This window comes from Lutjanus erythropterus, chromosome 19, assembly GCF_056507025.1.
Source record: "Lutjanus erythropterus isolate fLutEry1 chromosome 19, fLutEry1.hap2, whole genome shotgun sequence".
Classification (NCBI taxonomy): Eukaryota; Metazoa; Chordata; class Actinopteri; order Lutjaniformes; family Lutjanidae; genus Lutjanus; species Lutjanus erythropterus.
In genome coordinates, this window is record NC_139335.1 from 22,089,437 (window position 1) to 22,108,492 (window position 19,056).

Sequence of the window (19,056 nt, forward strand, 5' to 3'; positions counted from 1 at the left end):
GCAACACACCTTTTTGGACCACACCACAGGTAAACAGGTTAATTGCAACAGCTGATAGTATGATAGGGCATGACAGAGGCATTCTTGGGTGGCTCGGAAGGTCACAACCAAGGATTGGGTGAGGTTCACCATTTTGTGAAAAACTGCCAAACAAATAGTCCAACAGTTTAAGAACGTATGTCAATGCAAAACTGCAAGGAATTTAGGGATTTCACCATGAAATCATTAAAAGATTCAGAGAATCTGGAGAAATCTGCACATAAGAGGCAAGGCTGAAAACCAACATTGAATGCCTGTGACCTTTGACCCCTAAAGTGGCATATATAAAGTTTATATGTTTATATAAAGGATAATACTATATGGGCTCTGGAACACATTGAAAAAACTATCAGTAACCAGCACTAAATTCAAAAGCCAGCATGTGTCATGGTATGGGGATGTGATAGTGCCCATGGCATTGCTAACTGTCACATCTGTGAAGGCCTCATTAATGCTGATACAGATCCAGACGGGTTTTGGAGCTACATATGCTGCCATCCAGACATGTCTTTTTCAGAGACAACCCTGCTTCTTTCAGCAAGACAATGCAAAGACACATTCTGCATGTGTCACAACAGCATGGCCTTTTAGTTAAAGAGTTCAGGTATTAGACTGGCCTGCCTGCAGTCCAGACCTGTCTCCCATTGAAAATGTGTGGCGCATTATGAAGTGCAGCGACCCTGGACTGTTGAGCACATGATTTTGTGTATCAAGCAACAATAAGAAAGAATTTTACTTACAAAGCTTAAACAATTGGTGTCCTCAGTTCCCAAATGTTTACTGGGTGTTGTGATGTAAACATGCAGGCATCAAATTCAGAATGAGTGTATATTTATAAAAAACAATAGTTTATTAGTTTGAACCTACTGCATTCAAGTGATTATGCACTGAAAATGTTTTTGCAAATAATTGGATTTACATTTTATTTGTCCTACACAACTTAAAATAAAATGCAAAAGTACTCTGCAGGCAAATGACACCTGTTATACTATTAGATTATTTCAGTTATTGATCTTTTAACATATAAAAAGCATTTTAATGTAGTAAATGAAGATGGAAGCGATCTTTACTATTTCATATAGTGTTGACTAGTTTGACACTTAAATGTTCATCATATGTTACAAGCAGATTTTAGGTTTACAAAATGCCTGCAGTCACTGTTTGCTGTAACTGTAAATATAAGTGCAGGACTTTCTTAAATGCAGTTCTACCACAGCTGACTACAGGGATTTCTATTTCTGTGGATGATTCTTGCTATTTTTGTATTCATTTCATAAACATAGATCTACGTACAGTGTCACACAATAAGAAATATTGTTGTAATGATTATGTCTACAAGCTTATACAAACCTGGCAGAAATGTCTCATTTGCATTTGTCTTTTATTTCCTTTTCAACACCAATAGGAACCAATATAGCATCAAAACATGAGATAATATTACCAATATACAAATTAAAAAGTATACAACAAAAATAAAACCAGAGAATATATGAAAATTAAAATATTAAACTAAAGCACTATACCAAGCAATGCCATTACAGTCATCATCATGAATGTTTTGCAGTGCCTAGTTTAAATCTATTTACAACATTCTTTCCTTTCTGGTATAATATTTCCTCATTTAATATATTCAGCTTTGTGATTACCATCCAGCTTTTAAATCACACAGTATCAAAACATATCATTTGAAAGTGTTTCGAATCAAGATGCTTGAATCTGAGTATAGCTTATAGCTTGAGTATAAGGCAGTGAATTTCACTTTTTAAATACCACTAAGTTAATGCTGCATTAATAAGACAGTTTCACCCAACCTTGCCTTTAACTGAAGCACTGCCGGATCTGTGGAAAGACGGATACAAAAGAGATGTGTGTGTGTAGGAGGTGGTCAGTAGGGATATGTGTTAGCAGTCACAGCTGGAAACCAACTTTGCAACAATTCAACAAACACTTTCCTTATTCTGCTAAGTGAACATGGTTTTCTCATTAGGACGTTGACTGTGCTCTGTTGAGGATGCACATCAACTTGGCTGCTTTCTTCATCCTGACTACATTCTTTACTCACATGTTGTGTTTGTTAACCTGAAGTCAATAGGCTTGAGTCAGTCTATAAAATCTCTCCACAAGAGGAAAATGATGATCGCACATTTAGAGGCAGCACTGGGCCTAACATCACCTGTCAAAAGGATCTACTCAGCTTCTATGCAGCTGTGCTCCGGCCTTACACATTTACGATCACGACCACAAGCAACTTCCATACTGGCTCTGCTTAAATGCATATTTAACATTGGCCAACAATGTATGAACAATTAAAAACAATTCCTATGTCTTTTATGAGACAGCAGGAACCAGAGGATGAAAGGCTGGCCTGAAGACTTTGAGTCACTTCAGGTTTTTTCTACCATGCATCACAGTCTTCTGGTATAGTGTGCTATGCAAGGGATAATGTAAAAAAAGCGGGTCAATATTGTGAAATAAACTCATCCTGAAGGGGTTTATTTCACAATAATGACCTGCCCACTGTACATTATCATAATTATCACACAGTTACTTACCAAAAATATAAATTTTCAAATTATTTAATGGTCCTCCACAGTCTACGATCAGAACTGCACCCAAAGCATCAATCTGTTATTCATAGCAACGATCTGCTATAGAGAACAAAGCCCTGTAATAAGTAAGGTATAATGTACACTGAGCAGGTCATTATTGTGAAATTAACCCTGACAGAGTGATTCAGGACAAATACTTGATTCTGATTGGTCAATTAGAGCATTTTAAGGTTAGTTATTTCTGTATAGCAGATCATTACTATGAAAACAGACCACTGCTAGAGATCATAGAATCTGGAGGAGCAATAAAACCCTTTTTAAATCCATAAATAATTTTTCAAATGAATATTTTGAGTTAAACTATAGATTTTTTGGGTAAGTAACTATGTCATGAGATTATGTACTGCAAGCAGGTTGGTATTGTGAAAGAAACCTGTATCACCCTGTCAGGGTTTATTTCACAATAATGACCTGTTCACTGTACATGATCCCTTACATATTCCCCAACAGTGCCTGAACTTTCTATCATTTTACACCAACCTTTAATGCCAAATAATTCCTTATTTCAGGTCTAAGTCCAGTCAGATTTAAAGCCTTGTTTGCACTCCTCACTCACTACAATAGTGGTGAGGCCATTAAAAACAATACCAGCACAGTCAGGCCTGTTCTGTGCTACGTGTAATGCCCTTAATTATGGGATTACAATCCACAGCACATCATAGCTGGGCCCGCTCTGCAGGGAAGTGTTGCTTCTTCAGTAATCTGTAATCTGTGTGGGTGTTGTCCTTCCATCAGTCTCTCTTCCCACACACAAATCTCTCCTACAGCTGTTCCCTCAGTGTTCCACAAACAGTAACGTTGCACGAGGAGCCCAAGTCAGGCCGACAGCTGGACTCGTACAGTTAATCTTTTGAGTCACTTGTTCATATGAACCCACAACAAAATGAAAACAAACACAGAATATTTAGAACATTTCTGGAATAACAATTTTCCAACAAACTAGTCTTTAAACAAGTTATACCTTCAAAGTCATACAACAATATTTAAATAAAAAAAATATTTGCGATTAAATTCTTATATATTAAAATGAAGCCGGCAATTCAAAGGCTCCTTAGTTTTTCTTGACTAGAAATCAATTCTAAAATCTTAAGACAGTGTGTCTTGTTAAGTGGAGCACAGAGTGCTGCTCCCTCTATTTGGCAATGTTCTGTTAAGAGGCAGAGTTGGCAGAGGGGTGAGGAGGAGTCTGTACTGAGAATCGATATAAAAACTAAAAGATGATGGAGGCCATGAGTTTGAGATGAAGATGGCACTTATTTGCTCTAGGATACACCTTGTAACTGCCATATTTTTTTGCTGTGGTGTTTAAAGTGCAGCATAGCAGGCATGGTTATTTGTACCAATCTATATTCAATGGATGAATATAGATGTGGTATTTCTGTCAGTAATGGCCTCTAAAACATCCACACAATTGACAACTTGACCAGTTAATAAACCAAATGTCTAAACATCCCGATTCCTCTTCTCCACAACTACATTTGTAACGTCTCCATCCTCTTCTTGCTCCCTCTTTTCCTACTGTACCAATTATTCCCTCGTTCTCCTTGTAAAGACACTCAGTCCCTTCCATAAGTCTGACATGAATCAGATATTTTCACTGTTGTCTAAATGTGAAAAAAAAAGAAGAAAACGCAACCTGATCTTCCATGTTTAGGTAGCAACAAAAGATCTGATTTGTCTGACATAGCTGATAGAAATTCAGTATGGGCTACAGGGGTAAAGTGAGCCTCAGAGTGTGTGTTTCGGTCTCAGAACTCGTCATCAGAGCTGAGCAGCAGGGTCTTTTCGTTATCCCCGCGGGTACTGAGGTTACTGTGGCTGCGGGAGAGGGGTGGCCCCCCGCTTCGCTCCAGCGTGGACTGCTGGGTGTACTGCTGATAAGCTGGGGAGAAGTTGTGGATTGCATCCTGGACCATGTCCCCTGGATTCATGGTCTCCTTCAAGCTGCTGGAGATGCTCTTCATTGGGGCACAGCGACCTGTAGGTGGGGTAGGATTGTTAAAATATTAATAAAAAGACACAGGAATACAGGAAGGAAGATATGAAATTTTGCAAAATTTAACTAACAGGATGGAATAAAAAAAACTGTTTTTCTGTTGGGAGAAAGAAGGATAAAAGGAATGCCTGAGTAGCAACTTAGGCTTTTGATCAGACTGCACAGAAACCAGATTTCTTTCTTAAATCATATTTTTAAGATGTGTACTGTCCACACTGTTACTTGCAAGTGGCCAGATTGGATTGCATGTGTTGCTCTGGTAACGGTGTAGGTGTCAGTAACTTTGTATGCTGGTGATGCGGCCTTCCAATGTAGAAGAATGAGAAATGGAGATCCATTGTGTAGCTCTCCAAGCAATCGCTCTGTCAAATCTGATGCAGGTCCATCATTCAGATTTGACGGTGTCGTTGTGTGTTGCCTTGCAAGGGACATATAAGACACTTTGCCTGGGAGGCTGGACTAAGACAAACCTATAGAAATCAAATTGGAACTGAATTTCAGACATGTCAAAATGGGGCTTGGATCCAATTAGCAAAAATCACATTTCATGTGTTTTTGCTGTAAAGACTCATTAACATCAATCTGTATATGCCAGGAAATGGATTTGGGCTGACAGTCTGAACAAGGCCATAGACTAAACAATTTTGTGCCAGGAGAAATAAAAAGACAATATGTTCACTTGCAGCCATGATTTTAAATGCAGAAAGTAAAATTATGCTGAACTGAAAATGATAAAACAATGGACATTAAACCACAATCAAACACAAAAAAGCAATCAAACAACACTATAATGGGAGTAAACATAGAGAACTGTTGTAGATACAGACGAAACACAGCTAACATCAGACCTACCGTACTGTCCATAGATTGGAAATGAGCCTTTAGTGCAGCACAGAGAAGAAGAGAGAAGAAAGGAGACAAGGGGAGACAAGGAGAGAAAAGGAACACAAGAAAGTCAAGATGAAAATGAAGGAATAGAGAACAAAGCAGAAGAAAAGTGAAAGACTCAATATAGTAAGAGAGTGTCAAAGATAGGAATCAAAGTAAAAAGGCTGGGACATGAAGAACAAAGTCAGATCAGTTCTGTAAGACAACAGAAATCAGTCTGTATTGAGACTCATTTCAAAACACACTATAACATAGAGGCTCTCTTTCTCTAGACATTTTGCTTTATTTTCTCAAATCTCAAACCCATCAGAATTACAAACTTCTCTTACCATATGAGTCCAGTCTTTTATCCATGTAAACCTTGTAAGTAAAGGCATGGCGCAAAGCAACAGCAGCAAAGAACATCTCGATGCAGATGATGAAGTTTTGGTAACCGGCAGCAACTGTTCCCTCGCCCACAGAGAAGTCAGCTGAGCTGATCTGAGGAATGGCTCCACACTTCTCCAGAATGGCCAGCAGCATCCCTGAATCACACAAAGAGAAACAGAGTGAGAAAACAGAAATCGTAAACTGAGAACAGGCACAAAGTGAGTGCATTTTAAAAAGCTGGCTGGAGACTCAGAAAATGAACAAAGACCTGTTACAAAAAGTACAAAAGCTGGCATATTAACAGTCATGATCCACAAAAGGGTGATGGAAGCTGATGTGAACTTAAATCTGATTTTACTTCTGGCAGTGTGATTCAGCATCAGAGAAATCACACCACTTTAGACTTTATATAATCAAACTACTACAAAATTTCAAATGAAAATGCTTGAGATCACTGAAATATAATTTAAAATGGGTTTTCTTTCCTCTATTATGTTTGTTTCAATATCAACCAGCTATGTGGTCATGTTCATGCACATGAACCGTGCAAACATCATTAGTGAATAGTTAGGAACTAAACTGTGATGACAGTAAGCCACTGCCTTACTGTGAAGGAAAAAAATAATGACTTAGCACAAAGGGTTTGTATGTGTCTGTGTGTTAACAAGCTCAGACGGTGGTTTTCTTACCTTGCCAAAAGGAGAGAAAGATGACCGACTTGACCATGAAGAACTTGAGCACGGGGTTGTACGGGACAAGCAGTTCACGTGTGGCAAAGTAGAAGAGGAAGAGAGCGTAGAGCGACAGACTGACAGAGATGTTGTAGATAATGGTCACATACAGGTAGCCACTAGCCACGCTGGAGGACAGAAACAGAAAAAAAGAATTTTAGCTATAAAACACACAGCAAATGTCTGAGTGGAGAAACAAAGGAATTAAAAGGATTAAAATGCCGCATCAAAAAGGTGAAACTGATTTATTATCAACCTGAAGCTGCATAAGGAAACTTTATGTTTGCAAATTTTATTCAAAACCCTTTAGACTGGGTTGCACAAACACGATTAATTTGATCTAAGATAAGCTATAATTAAACAGGTTTAAATTGACTAAACCCAGATTTAGCAAGAAAAGTTAGCTAGCCAACACTGTTTGATTAACTTTTTTTGGCAGAACTAATACTGGATCACATTTTAAACTGGAGTTAAATATTTTAGTGTAATATAAATAAATATAATCTATATAACAAAATGCATATAATAAACTTAATAAAATAATAAATAAATTTAATATAGGTTTACAGCTCAAACTTAACTGAGGTGATAAGAGAGGTTTAACTTCAGTCTTTCTTCATTTAATAGTTTAAATTGTGTTGCACCAGACTTTTAAAGTTAAACCATGATTTAACAAGGCTTAAAAATTAATCCTTGTTCATGCAGACCGGTGCGGTGTCTTAGTTCTGGGGAAGATGCAGCTCTTTCTTGTGAAGGGTGAGTATATTTTTACATAAATATGGAGTCATTAAATTTGTAAGTTCATCAAAAGATGTAGATTTGGACTATAGTACAGCTCGCTTGATGTTTTTTTTAATACTGGCTCCCATTACAGATTCTACAGTAATGGCCTGAAAACAACACAGAAGAGATAACTAGTGACTTGAATTTATATATTTTGATCATATTTATATCTTCTGATCACTCATTACAGATGTGAATTATATGTATTCAGATAGTACGTTCAACCATTCCTGTTCAGACATTCGAGTCAGAAATCACTGCTCAGGAGGATGACCATCCTGTGAATGAACGTGTGGTAAGTTGTTGTGGAAACATACTTGAAGTCTCCGTCTCTGTATTTCCCAAAGGCCTGAAGAATGACAGTGATCACTGCCATCAGCGGTTTCACCACACAGAACTGGAGAGTTGCCTGAGAAAGCAAGAGTGAGAGAGAGAGAGAGTTAGAGGAGGGGAAGTAAACATGGCTGGAGAAGAACCAGGTCAGTAGATTGCTGCAGGAATAAGTCCTAAAACCAAGAAATAAGTTTTTTAATGTTTTTTTGGTTAGATGTCCAAAGTAAGGTCTGTGGTCAACACCAAGAGATTTTCACTTTTTGTTCTGCAACATTAAATGTATCAGTAAATACCACACTCATGAATTATGAAGCTTTTACATGTCTTAAAAAAGGCAGTTGTTAACAAGTGGCTAATGGAGATTAGAGTGGTTGGTGGGAACATTAAATGTCCTCATGCCAAACACTAGAGTTGAAGTCACATGACTGTGGTATTGTTTGTTTATACAGTAGCTTGACATTTGTTTTTTACTTCTTGGGATTGCATTTGTGCTTCAAACTCATAAAAGGAGTGTTAATTTGTGAAGATTATCTTGCTCAACAAAACATGTCAGCATCATAAACTTTTGTTCACCTCAGAGCTTATTTTCTAAACAAATTCAAAATCAAATAGAAATTTGTTTTTTGCTACTATAGTTTGTTGTCCTCATAAATTCCATTTACAAATTTTCTAAACTAAGTATGAAGTTTGTGACAGGGAGAAATTCTCAGTGGTAAACACATTAAAAAGACATGACAGTTACTGTGTTCAGATTCCTACAGTAAGTAATTAAAATAAGTTTAAATTCTCTGCAAGAACATTTTTGTACCATATTAAAATTAATATCTTATTGAATTTGTTTTACATGATAAAACATGCATTAACACTGGTATGACAATATCAGTCTACAGTATTTGTGCGTTTATCAATATAACGCAACACTAAAATGTAACTATAAGACACTTTGACTGGTACCTGTTTGCAAAACCTGAGGAAACCAATGGAGTACGTCTTGCCCCACAGACAACAGGTCCCATACACACAGCTTGACCTAAAGTGAACATTCATACAGGTCAGAAGTGGTAAGTAGTAAAGTATATAGGCTACTTTAACATGAAATTACACAAGTAAATATTCATACCAGAAAGAGAACACAATAATAATAATAATAATAATAATAATAATAATCATAATAATAATAATAATAATAATAATAATAAAAAGAAATAGAAAGATGAGAGCAAACAGGACTTACTCGATGGGTTTTCCTCTGATCTCAGCCATAATGGCACTCTCTCCTCCCAGATACTCATAACACAGACTCAGGAAGTTGTAGATGACAAAGGCTGCAGAGTGTCACACAGAAAAAAACTTAACTTGTTTTTCAGGATAACCACTGGCATTGGTAAAATCATTCCCAGTTTCCGATAAACAACTATAAATAATTTGTATTCTGCAACTGGAGTGAGTGCTTGACGTATCAGATAAATAGACTTGCCCATTTGTTAGGATTTGTGTACTTTTCCTCAAAGTACACATCATATCATCACCAATCAAGAAACATCAGTGAATGCCAGAGTCTTTGTGAAAACTACTTAAGTGGGTTTTAGGAACAAATTTATTCTTAACAACAGTTGGAGAATGAGACCCATTTTGTATCAGACATGGTTTTGGTTGTTTCTACCAGCCTCCTAAATAATCCTCGGTGGTGTTTTTTCAGGTCTTCCTGATATCTCAGTGGAGAAAATCATAACTTCAAAATTTCTAAACACCATCGTATATACCTGATACCACCCAGGCCTACTCCAAAAACATACCGATGCCTATAGGCAAAGCAACAGTCAGTTGGTTGTCAACACTGTGTTTAACTCTCATAATTACAGTTTTGTTTTGCTGATGCAGTTTCAGAATGGCTGAGCTTGCCATTTCAGGGATGAAAGGTGGGTCATCCCATCAGCAGGCTTAGAAATGACTGGTTAATGTTGTGGGTGAGGTATAAGCCTAAGTATAATTGTAAGCTATAGTGCTCTAGTGCCGGGAGCAGAAATGGATCAGTGTGATAATGGGACGCCTATGGAGGCGTAGAAAGCAAACACTGAAGAAAGCTCACGGTCACACTGCCACACAATAGTGTCAAATAAGACTTTACAGAGACAATACAGATCTTACACAAGAAAGCTGCACATATTTCAGGCTCGGATAGTCACTCATGTAATGTCTTACATAACTAACACAAAACATCAAGTTAGAATATGATTTTAATGTTTATTAACAGTATTCTTCCACAGTATCATGGGTCTAAATGCAAAGCTACACCGGTGCTACACAGGTGTGTCTCCAATCCCTTTCTTTTCTATCCACTGGTCAGCTCTGATATGTAATCAACCTAATTAAAGAAGCCACCTACACTGGTTGCTTTTACAGATTTCTAATGTTTTATTTATGCATACTTGTTGCTTGTTTCATTCCTCAACTCTGCATGAACGCCCTGAGAATTAGATGCATTATAGGCTGGTAAGATAAAGAACAAGCTTAGGATTCATCTGCTCGCAAGTGAGATGCCTTTTAAAAGTCTTCACAAGGATTTGCTCGTTTTCATACAGTTGCTAGGTAACAGGTTTCCCCCTCCCCTGCAATCCCGAGAGGCCATGGAGACATGAGAACAAAGATGGCAACCTTTGTAAATGAAGACATTGCAAAGGCCATCTGCCACTGAGGTATCACAACACATAAATTCTCACACCCTTATTCCTACTGGGAGTCAAAAGACACATTAGAACACAAAACACTCGGTCCCACCGCTGTGGTGAACATTGGCCTGCTGTATAAATGCCAAATATGGCAGCATATAATCCAGCCGGCAGCAGAAAATGCAAGTGTACCAGTAGACTGCACTGTGTTCTTCTATCCACTCACCTTCGTAGCAGTCTCGGACTGTGTCAAAGTACACATAATACTCCTCGTTGGTGAAGAAAAGGAGGCTGAGCCAGGAGTCGAAGGCATAGATGGGGACAATGAAGAGGATCCGAACTATGTGTCTCTGTTCATTTGGAGAACTGTAGTAACGAAGGTGCATGTAGATCTAAAAAGAAATAAAGAAAAGAGGTGGAGTCACCAAATAAATAAAGTACTAATGTCCATTCTACAGCAGAATTTATATTATTCCCAGTGGTCCACATTAACCATGGCCCTATGGTCCGTGGTCACCACAGATGCCATGTAGATGCTTCCTTGTGGCCCGCAAGTTTTATCTGCATACTTCTCACAATACAAGGTTACAGTTCAACAAACACTCTACAAAAATAGCAAAGAGCAATCGTCACTGACTAGCTTCTGATATTTAGGGGCTAGTGTAATCTGGGTTTACTAAAGCTTACTCAGAATGCTTACGGGATCATTACAGAAGCACCAGAAACACATAAGGTGAACTACGAGAAAACCAAAATGCAACAAAAATTTAGGAGTGACTGGAGGCAGGAGTTTAAGTGTCTAGAATATGAAACATCTAAGGACATGATATACTGTGGGGTGTGCCACCAGTTTCCTCAACTAGCTGTGAAGGCTAGCTCATTTTTCAATGGAAACAAAGAATTTAAAAAAAACACACAGACACACACATCACAATTAATGGGAAAAATGTCACAGTTCTGTGAATTGCCATTTCTGTATTGTTTTTACAAAAGTTGACAATTGGGTCGACAAAAATGTTCTTTGGCCACCACACTTAGGGGCTTAAGGACCCATGGGGCTTAAAAATATTAGCATCTATCCCCAGATTCCTATCAATCTTTTTATGATTCTGTCACAGATTTGGTGCACAAATGAGTCACTCTTGGAGCCTAAAACTGACATCAGTCATCACACACTCAGTTTCAGTTGGTAATAATTGTGTCCATATGTGTGGATGTTGACTGAAGTACAACCATATTTTGTGCATCAGCATTAGAACAACCACAGGTTTTAACTTTTGAATTGTCTAACACATCAGCCTTTCATAAGTTGCTAAGGGAGCAGCTGGAACATTTTTTTTGTATGGCATCATACTGAATCATCTGAACTCTGGATTTGCACATGAGTTACTCATGGTACAAGTACTGCATAAGCTAAAAGTGAGATTAAATCATCAATGGTGGGAAAGGAAGACAAGAAAATACACTGGAACACAGGCATGGTTGCACATACATATTTACAGGAGAACACCTGCAAATTCACAGTAAAAGCTTCCTAAAACGTTTGTGTCTGTTAATGAATAGCAGATAAGATCATATACATTTATAACTGTGTGAAATATGCACAATGTCCCAAGAATTAGGTCATGTGCATTCAGAACTGTTATACCATAGATGTAAATGTTTGAAAAAGCAATCTTCGTCACATTTTTGTCACATTTAAAAAAAAGAAAAAGACACTGAGTGGAAGATTCATTAGCCTCATTGTCAAACCACAAGCCATGATGTGGTGGATAAATGGGTTAGCTGCATAATTGCTGCCTCATGAAACCTGCATGTGCGCTCTCATCAGGCTGTCTGTACAGGTCAGAATACAGCCAGTATACATTTGCTTAGGCTGTATACTGGAGTACTGTGTGTTTGAAAGGTGTGGTGTGTGTGCAGTGTGCAATGACACATAGGCTTGTTTTGGGTAACTGATACTGGGCTTTTATCACTCCTATTGAGTGCTCCAGACAGCAGGAAGAACAGGGTGGGCCTGTGTCACTGGCACCTCTGTCTGCTCCATCCGGCTCTGTTCCACTTACACAATGCCCCCCCTATCACCTTTCCGGCCCTGTAAACAGACACACACCTTTGGTAAAATAACAAACAGTGGGTGACAACAAACCAAGCGAGACTCCACTCATAGGGCTTGTTGCTAGGTGACCTTCCTCCCCCTCTCTGCACACACACACACACACGCACACACACTCTCACACCCATCCCCTGCTCTTTGATGTCATAGTTGAGCCAGGAGCACCTGTTGCCAGAGTGACAGAGGGATCTTCTTTAACGGTGTATTTGAAGAACAGCGGTAATACCACAGATCTCACTTACATACAAGGGACACTGCACTGTAACATGAGGGCTAATGAACTGACACAAACAAGGCAAAGAGCACTTATGCACTGCACTGCAGTTATCTGCATCACTAACACTCAACACCTCCAATCTACAGAGATTTTCAGCACTATTCTGAATTGCAATAACACAGCAAACTAAAACATTCAAAACTCATTGCTCATTTTTTCATTTTCCTCACATCATTTACTCCTGATTAATATTTTCTAAACCTAATGTACATCCTTATACAGGCTACAGACAAGCAGTGGTTAAGGCAGCACACACTGAGGTCTTGCTCTATATCTCATTTCCACTGCATGGCTCAGCTCAGCTCGCTTAAAAGGCTTGGTTTTCAGAGTGTAGACAGTGGATCACTGATTAATCAGAGAGAATTGACACTTGCATGACAAGGAGGAGTCATATCATCGTCTGTGCTTTGAAGTAGGATTTCCCTCTCCTTTTTTTCCAGCAGTCTTTTATCTTGCAGCAATCAACCTTTTCTCAAACAAAGTTTGTCTCCATACTGTGACAAACAGCTGCATGCAGAGAATCGAGAACACCAGCCAAGAACCCCTCCACTGTTACTGTGTTTGTGTCACGTTAAAGATGATGTCACGACAGTTTAATTTGGTGTCCACCATGACTGAAAAACAAAACTGAGAGGAGTACCAAATGTGAGTTGAATTGGGCCAAGTGGTTCCATGCAGTGGAAAAATTGTGTGTGTTTAAAGCGGCACAGTCAACGTCAGTCAATTAACAATTGTTACATGTCGAAAAAAAAAAAAAAAAAAAAAAAAAAATATACAATCAATATATAATAGGCACACATTTAAAAGGCACTCCTTATATCATTTGTTATTAATGCTTTATGCTTGTAACTATCTCAGGGGGATGGCTTGAGCAGATCTTAGGTAAAAAATCATACTTTTTCTTTTGGTAAATCATTAAAATGGTATAGTCAATCCAGCTTTTGTCATTCATAAGAAATTGATTAGTAAAAAACTGTATTTTTGTGTCATTAGCTGTTAACTAGTGTAAGTGCTCAGCATTTAACCAGTGTACAACAAGCAGTGTTGCTGAAGCCATCTTCTTCCCACAGGGAGTGAAACTTTCTAAATCCATGTGTTTGGTGTGTGAACATGCACACACAGAGCCTTAGAGTAACAGGGGCTCATGGAAAAATGCTCCTGGATGTGAATGTGTGTAGTGTTTTTTTTTCTTTTGCTGAAAGGGGCTGTTTGTACTCAACAACCCTACCTTTAATACATGACGGTTAAAGAAAAAGGGAGAGCAGTGTATAGACTTGATTATAGATTCAGGTTTTATCCCAGTAACCTAGCTCCTTAGCAAGAAAGCAGATGCTACCACTTATTTGCACCCTGGATTAGGGCGCTGCACTTATCCAAAGCGACACATACTGAGTGTTAGCAGATAGGGATACTTAGGCCACATTTGAAATGATAATAATAATAACAGCATTGCACCATTGCAACTAAGTGTCAGACGACATATGGCTCCAGAAAAAATATAGTTTAAACTCATGAAAGTATCATCATTCTTATTTCCTCCTGGATCATATATTTTACCCTCTCACCAGTACTTAGACAGTACACATACAAAATAAATGGTTGTGGAGACAGAAAATGAAATCTTTAAGTTTCACATTTAGTTTCAACCCTCTCACCACTAGATCATCTACAACCTCGAACTGCCAGGCTCTCCTTACCTGGTGACATGTGATGAGAAGAGCTGTCCAAACAAAAAAGCCTGATATAGTTTGGGCAGTGGAGGTCATGAGGAAAAAGGGCTCTTCTGGTGTGACCACTGGCGTATCCGGTACCCAGGAGGAGTTGGATCCTTGTGGGGCCACAGTGGCTGGAGGCCCTGGGGCAACGCCGACAGGAGAGTCATTCCCCAGCCTCTCTGAGAGGGTGATGTCTCGCCGCCAAAGTTGACTCATCTGGACGACAAAAGGATGTCAATGAGACTTAATCAATGAAGATGGTCTTTAGATAATACAAACTAATTTAGTCTGTACATTTTAAATGTAGTAGCATATGGTCAGCAACACTCAGCTGCACAGTAGGGTTGCACAATGTGTTACAAAAAAAATAAACATACTGTAGTTTTCCTGACAGATATTGTCACTGTGATATGATACATGATTTGTGAAAATGGTAGTTTTTGTATTGCAACTTATAATTTCACTAAAAAAATAAAATAAAATCAGGATGATGTGACATTTGTTGGGGTCTGTAGTAAACAAACTTACATTTGGGGAACAAGATTTATGGGCCAGGACATCTCTGCAGCACTACAGTACTTCATTATAATGCTGTTTTCTCACACATTTTTCCCTTACAAAAACACTGCAGCTTGCACTTACTGCAATTTCAATAAAATTTGGATTAATTTTGCAGCTCAACTGCACATCTTTTTCACATTCCAGGTTACAGAGCCTGAATGAAACACTGACATGTGTAAATGTATCGCAACAGGCCCACACAGTCTAAGACCTAAATCTGAAGCCAACATCTGCTGATGTTAAACAGAAAAAGATACAGAGCAGAGCAAAGTAGGACACTGCACGGATCTACAGTACAAAAGAGATTGTGTGGATAGACAGACAGATGAAGCGAGATCAAAACAGAGGGAGCAAAAAGGGGAGGCATAAGGTAGGTGGGTGAGGAGAGGCTGATAAAGACTGTAAAAACCACACACGCCAACACATTGGGGAGGGGAGGCTGATTCACTCAAACACAGCGAATCAGTGTGACAGCAATGAGCTGAGGGCTGCTGACCCAATTTCTCCCCTTCTTTTACTCTGTGCTTTGCTGGGAGCAGGGCAAAGTGTAGCGTAACTAGAAATGGCGTTAAATACGAACATATTTCTTTAGCGTAATGGAACACCTTCCCACAAATCAGCACCAAAGTTCAGGCTGAACAGACAAACGCCTGTGTGCCAGGTAGATGCAGCAATAAGAGTTTCACGACATAAAACTGAAAAAGAGTAAAATTATAATGTAACCTTGTCCAAGTGTATACTGTCAAAAATGGATAAAGATGTTCTTGTTTCCATTTTGCAAATCTTTGTTAGGCCTACAGGCCTCCTCACCAGCATTGTAGCTGGGAAAGACGGGAGACAGATATACTTTTTTCCCATTTTTCACTACAGCCAATATCTCCAAAACTTGGCAACTCACACCTAAACATTCTAAATTGCTAAATAGCAGTACAGGTACGAGGAAAAATATGTACTTTTTATTTTGAGGCGAAGGGTCCCTTTCATTATCATAGTCACATAGTCACTAGTTTTTCTCAACACTCATTGTCAAAAAACTAAGACAAACATGCAGCACGTCAAACTCCAAAACCAACTCAATTGTCTTTTTTGGGTTTGTATCAGTCCTAATATTTAGACTGCATTTGTGCCACATCAGCAGAATGGGAATATATCAAATCAATTGGAAATTCCCCACAACTAAAAACATAAATACTGATATACAAAAAGCAAAAATAAGACAAGTGGTATCAGTGTATTGCATAATTATGCAGCACCAATTTGGACAAATGAAAACAAGACAGACCAAACCAGAGCTTGCAACATCAAAAGCATCCAGAAAGATGCTCTGTGCGCCACCACCCTCATGATCAAATCACTGCAGATCTCTGAGTCCTGTCATCTCACCAACTACGTCAGTGTCTTGGTGTGGATTCCAGGAAGGTGATAATCTAATCATTCACAGTGAAAACTAATTTCATAATGACTGTCCAACCCCGTGTGCACTGGCTAAATATAGGTTGGTGCTCAGTGTGGTCATGGATGACTCATACTGCTTGCAAAAGCCTCAATCAGCATGTGGCAATGCAGTAACTAGGAACACATCAGCATGTCTCACACACACACAAGAATATGTTTAAAGGGAAAATTTCATGTGGATGTCCAGTGAGTGTTGATGGTAAAAGTAGTCAGTTGAAGCAATATATTCCTCAGTGTTTGATATCTTGACTGAGAAAGCTGAGTTCTCTTGCTGCAGCATCTGTTGTTCTTCCTTATATCCAGTGATGTCACTGATATAAGGATAAACAACAGGTTATATCAGCTCAGATTTCTAATCTCCACCTCTGAGTAGCCAGAGGGCATGCTATATGAGTATTTTCGTCACCTAATGCTGTGTTTTGGTTGATAAAGTAACAGCTATAGGATAGGGTGGTGACACAAGACAGAAAGGGGCATGGGTGTCAGAAGCTTATGCACAATGCATGCTGGTACATGTAAGCACTGCCAACACAGCTCCTCAAGCAGGAGAACTAAGCTTTCTTGGTCTGTATAGGACACACAGAGGAATTTATTGCTTCAATTTACCACAATTTAGCATTACAACTAAAGATTATTTTCACTGTTGATTAATCTGTCAATTATTTTCTTGATTAGTTGTTTAGTCTATAAAATGTCAGAAAACAGTGAAAAATAATGACATCCTCAAATGCCTTGTTTTGTCCCCAACCCAAACAAAATCAGTTTACGGTCTAAACTTTACTGTAAAGGACTATTAAGAACTAAAAAAAACAGAATATATATATTTAAGAGGCAGAAATAAGAGAATTTTGACTTTTTTCAGAAAAAAATACTCCAACCATTTAATCAATTATCAAAATAGTTGGTGATGAATTTACAAATCAATTAATTGGTGCAGCTCTACTACAGTTACTATCAAATTGTGAGGAAAGCTAATTTAGGACAATACAGGAAAAACTGGCCAACATTTTTAAACTGGTGTGATCAAGGGCTTTATCATTTATTATTTCAACTTATTTATTACAAATAACTTACTTAGTAAAACTTCTGACAATGATTTCTGATAGAACCAACAGTTCACTTTGATCTTTCATATTAACAACGCATTTCAATGTGATCAACAAGTAGATTACTCAATGACTTAATGTCAGTGTCCAAACAGATATGATGTACTATATATATATATTTATACTGAAGGGAAGGTCTTTAGCAAAACCAACAAAATCCATCTAATTCAAACAGATAGTATCTATCATGGTATCTATTTGCCATTCTGCCTAGCAATAAGAAGAGTAGTCTGAATGATTGTCATATTAACAAAAAGTAAATAAAAATACCTACAGATGACCTGAGGAAAATTAATATGGAGGAATGATTGTAAGCTAGTGAGCACTAGCCTGCACCTATAACAACAAAGCTCGATGGTTCCCAGTGGGCCACAGACCAGAGAGAGGCAACTCATCAATCCTGCTGACTGCACCCGCGGGTAGGTTTCAAAACATGCATTGTACTTCGACCTCAATCGAATCAGCAGTCTTTGTGACAGGCCATCATAAGTCCTAAGGCGAGATGAGCCGTCTGAAACATACTGTGAAGCATCCGGCCATTGAGGTTGTGTTCAATCAGAGGCACTGAAGACCGCAGGGCTACTTAGCAGTGACCACAACTACAACAAATGCCACAAAGACCCACGGAGCAGGTCTCACAGGTTTTAGCCTTCAAAACAGTATTCACATAGTCGTGCTGCACTTTAGACAAAACGATGACATCATATTTAAAGGAAATCCAGCAAGGTTAAAATTTACCTCAGTGTTACTGATTCTGATTGTATTACAACACTCTGCGAGTTGAGTACAACACACTAAACTGAAGGACGGTAGCTGTTGTTCAGTGCTCATGACTCCATCCTGCTGCTTTACTTACCTCCTCTGCAGTTGTTTGATCTGCGCTGGTTTCAATCAAAGCATCAGTTTAGCTCATCATCTCAAGTCGACTGCAAACCATTTGGAGTACAAAAAGTTAATTGGCCAGGCGCTATCGTTTACACGACACTGCTAGCCAACATTAGCCAGCCTTCCTAACGGTAGCCTGGCGCTAGCTTACCGTTTCTTCTCCTCCCGTAAAGTAAAAACAAAGCAGGCGAATACAACAGACTTTTAAGAAGCGACTTTTACAGTATTACGCCACAATGTCTATAAAAACAGCTGGTTTATCTCGCCATTTCCTGTCCAAAGCTGCTGAAGTGGACACCGTTATTTCATCCACATCACCATCGACAGTTCACTGTACCAACAGCAGGCAGCTGCCAGCAAAAACTCCGCTCTCCACGCATGCGCAGTCACGCTTTCCTCTTTCTCCGGGTCTATTCCATTGAACATGATGTAACTTTGTATAGGCTGGACTTTACTGCATGTGCTGTTCTGTCAAAAAAAACACACCCCCTTAAAAACTTATACAGCAAAGGAAAGATGAGCAA

The 19,056-nt window shown here is 38.7% G+C and overlaps 1 protein-coding gene across 2 annotated transcripts; it reads right to left on the reverse strand.

Moving 5' to 3' along the window:
* Positions 1–1,401: 1,401 nt before the first annotated feature.
* Positions 1,402–18,938, reverse strand: LOC146309804 (transmembrane protein 184B-like). Of its 2 annotated transcripts, XM_084744780.1 has the most exons (10): positions 18,504–18,938; positions 14,508–14,741; positions 10,644–10,809; positions 8,983–9,073; positions 8,703–8,778; positions 7,733–7,824; positions 6,591–6,760; positions 5,862–6,056; positions 5,497–5,523; positions 1,402–4,626 (listed from the first exon to the last, which is right to left on the reverse strand). In XM_084744780.1, the coding sequence occupies exons 2-10, from the start codon at positions 14,739–14,741 to the stop codon at positions 4,397–4,399; spliced, it is 1,281 nt and encodes a 426-aa protein (XP_084600906.1). In that variant the 5' UTR covers positions 18,504–18,938; the 3' UTR covers positions 1,402–4,396. The 2 variants fall into 2 exon arrangements, with proteins under 2 accessions (XP_084600906.1, XP_084600907.1); XM_084744781.1 differs by lacking the exon at positions 5,497–5,523.
* Positions 18,939–19,056: the final 118 nt, after the last annotated feature.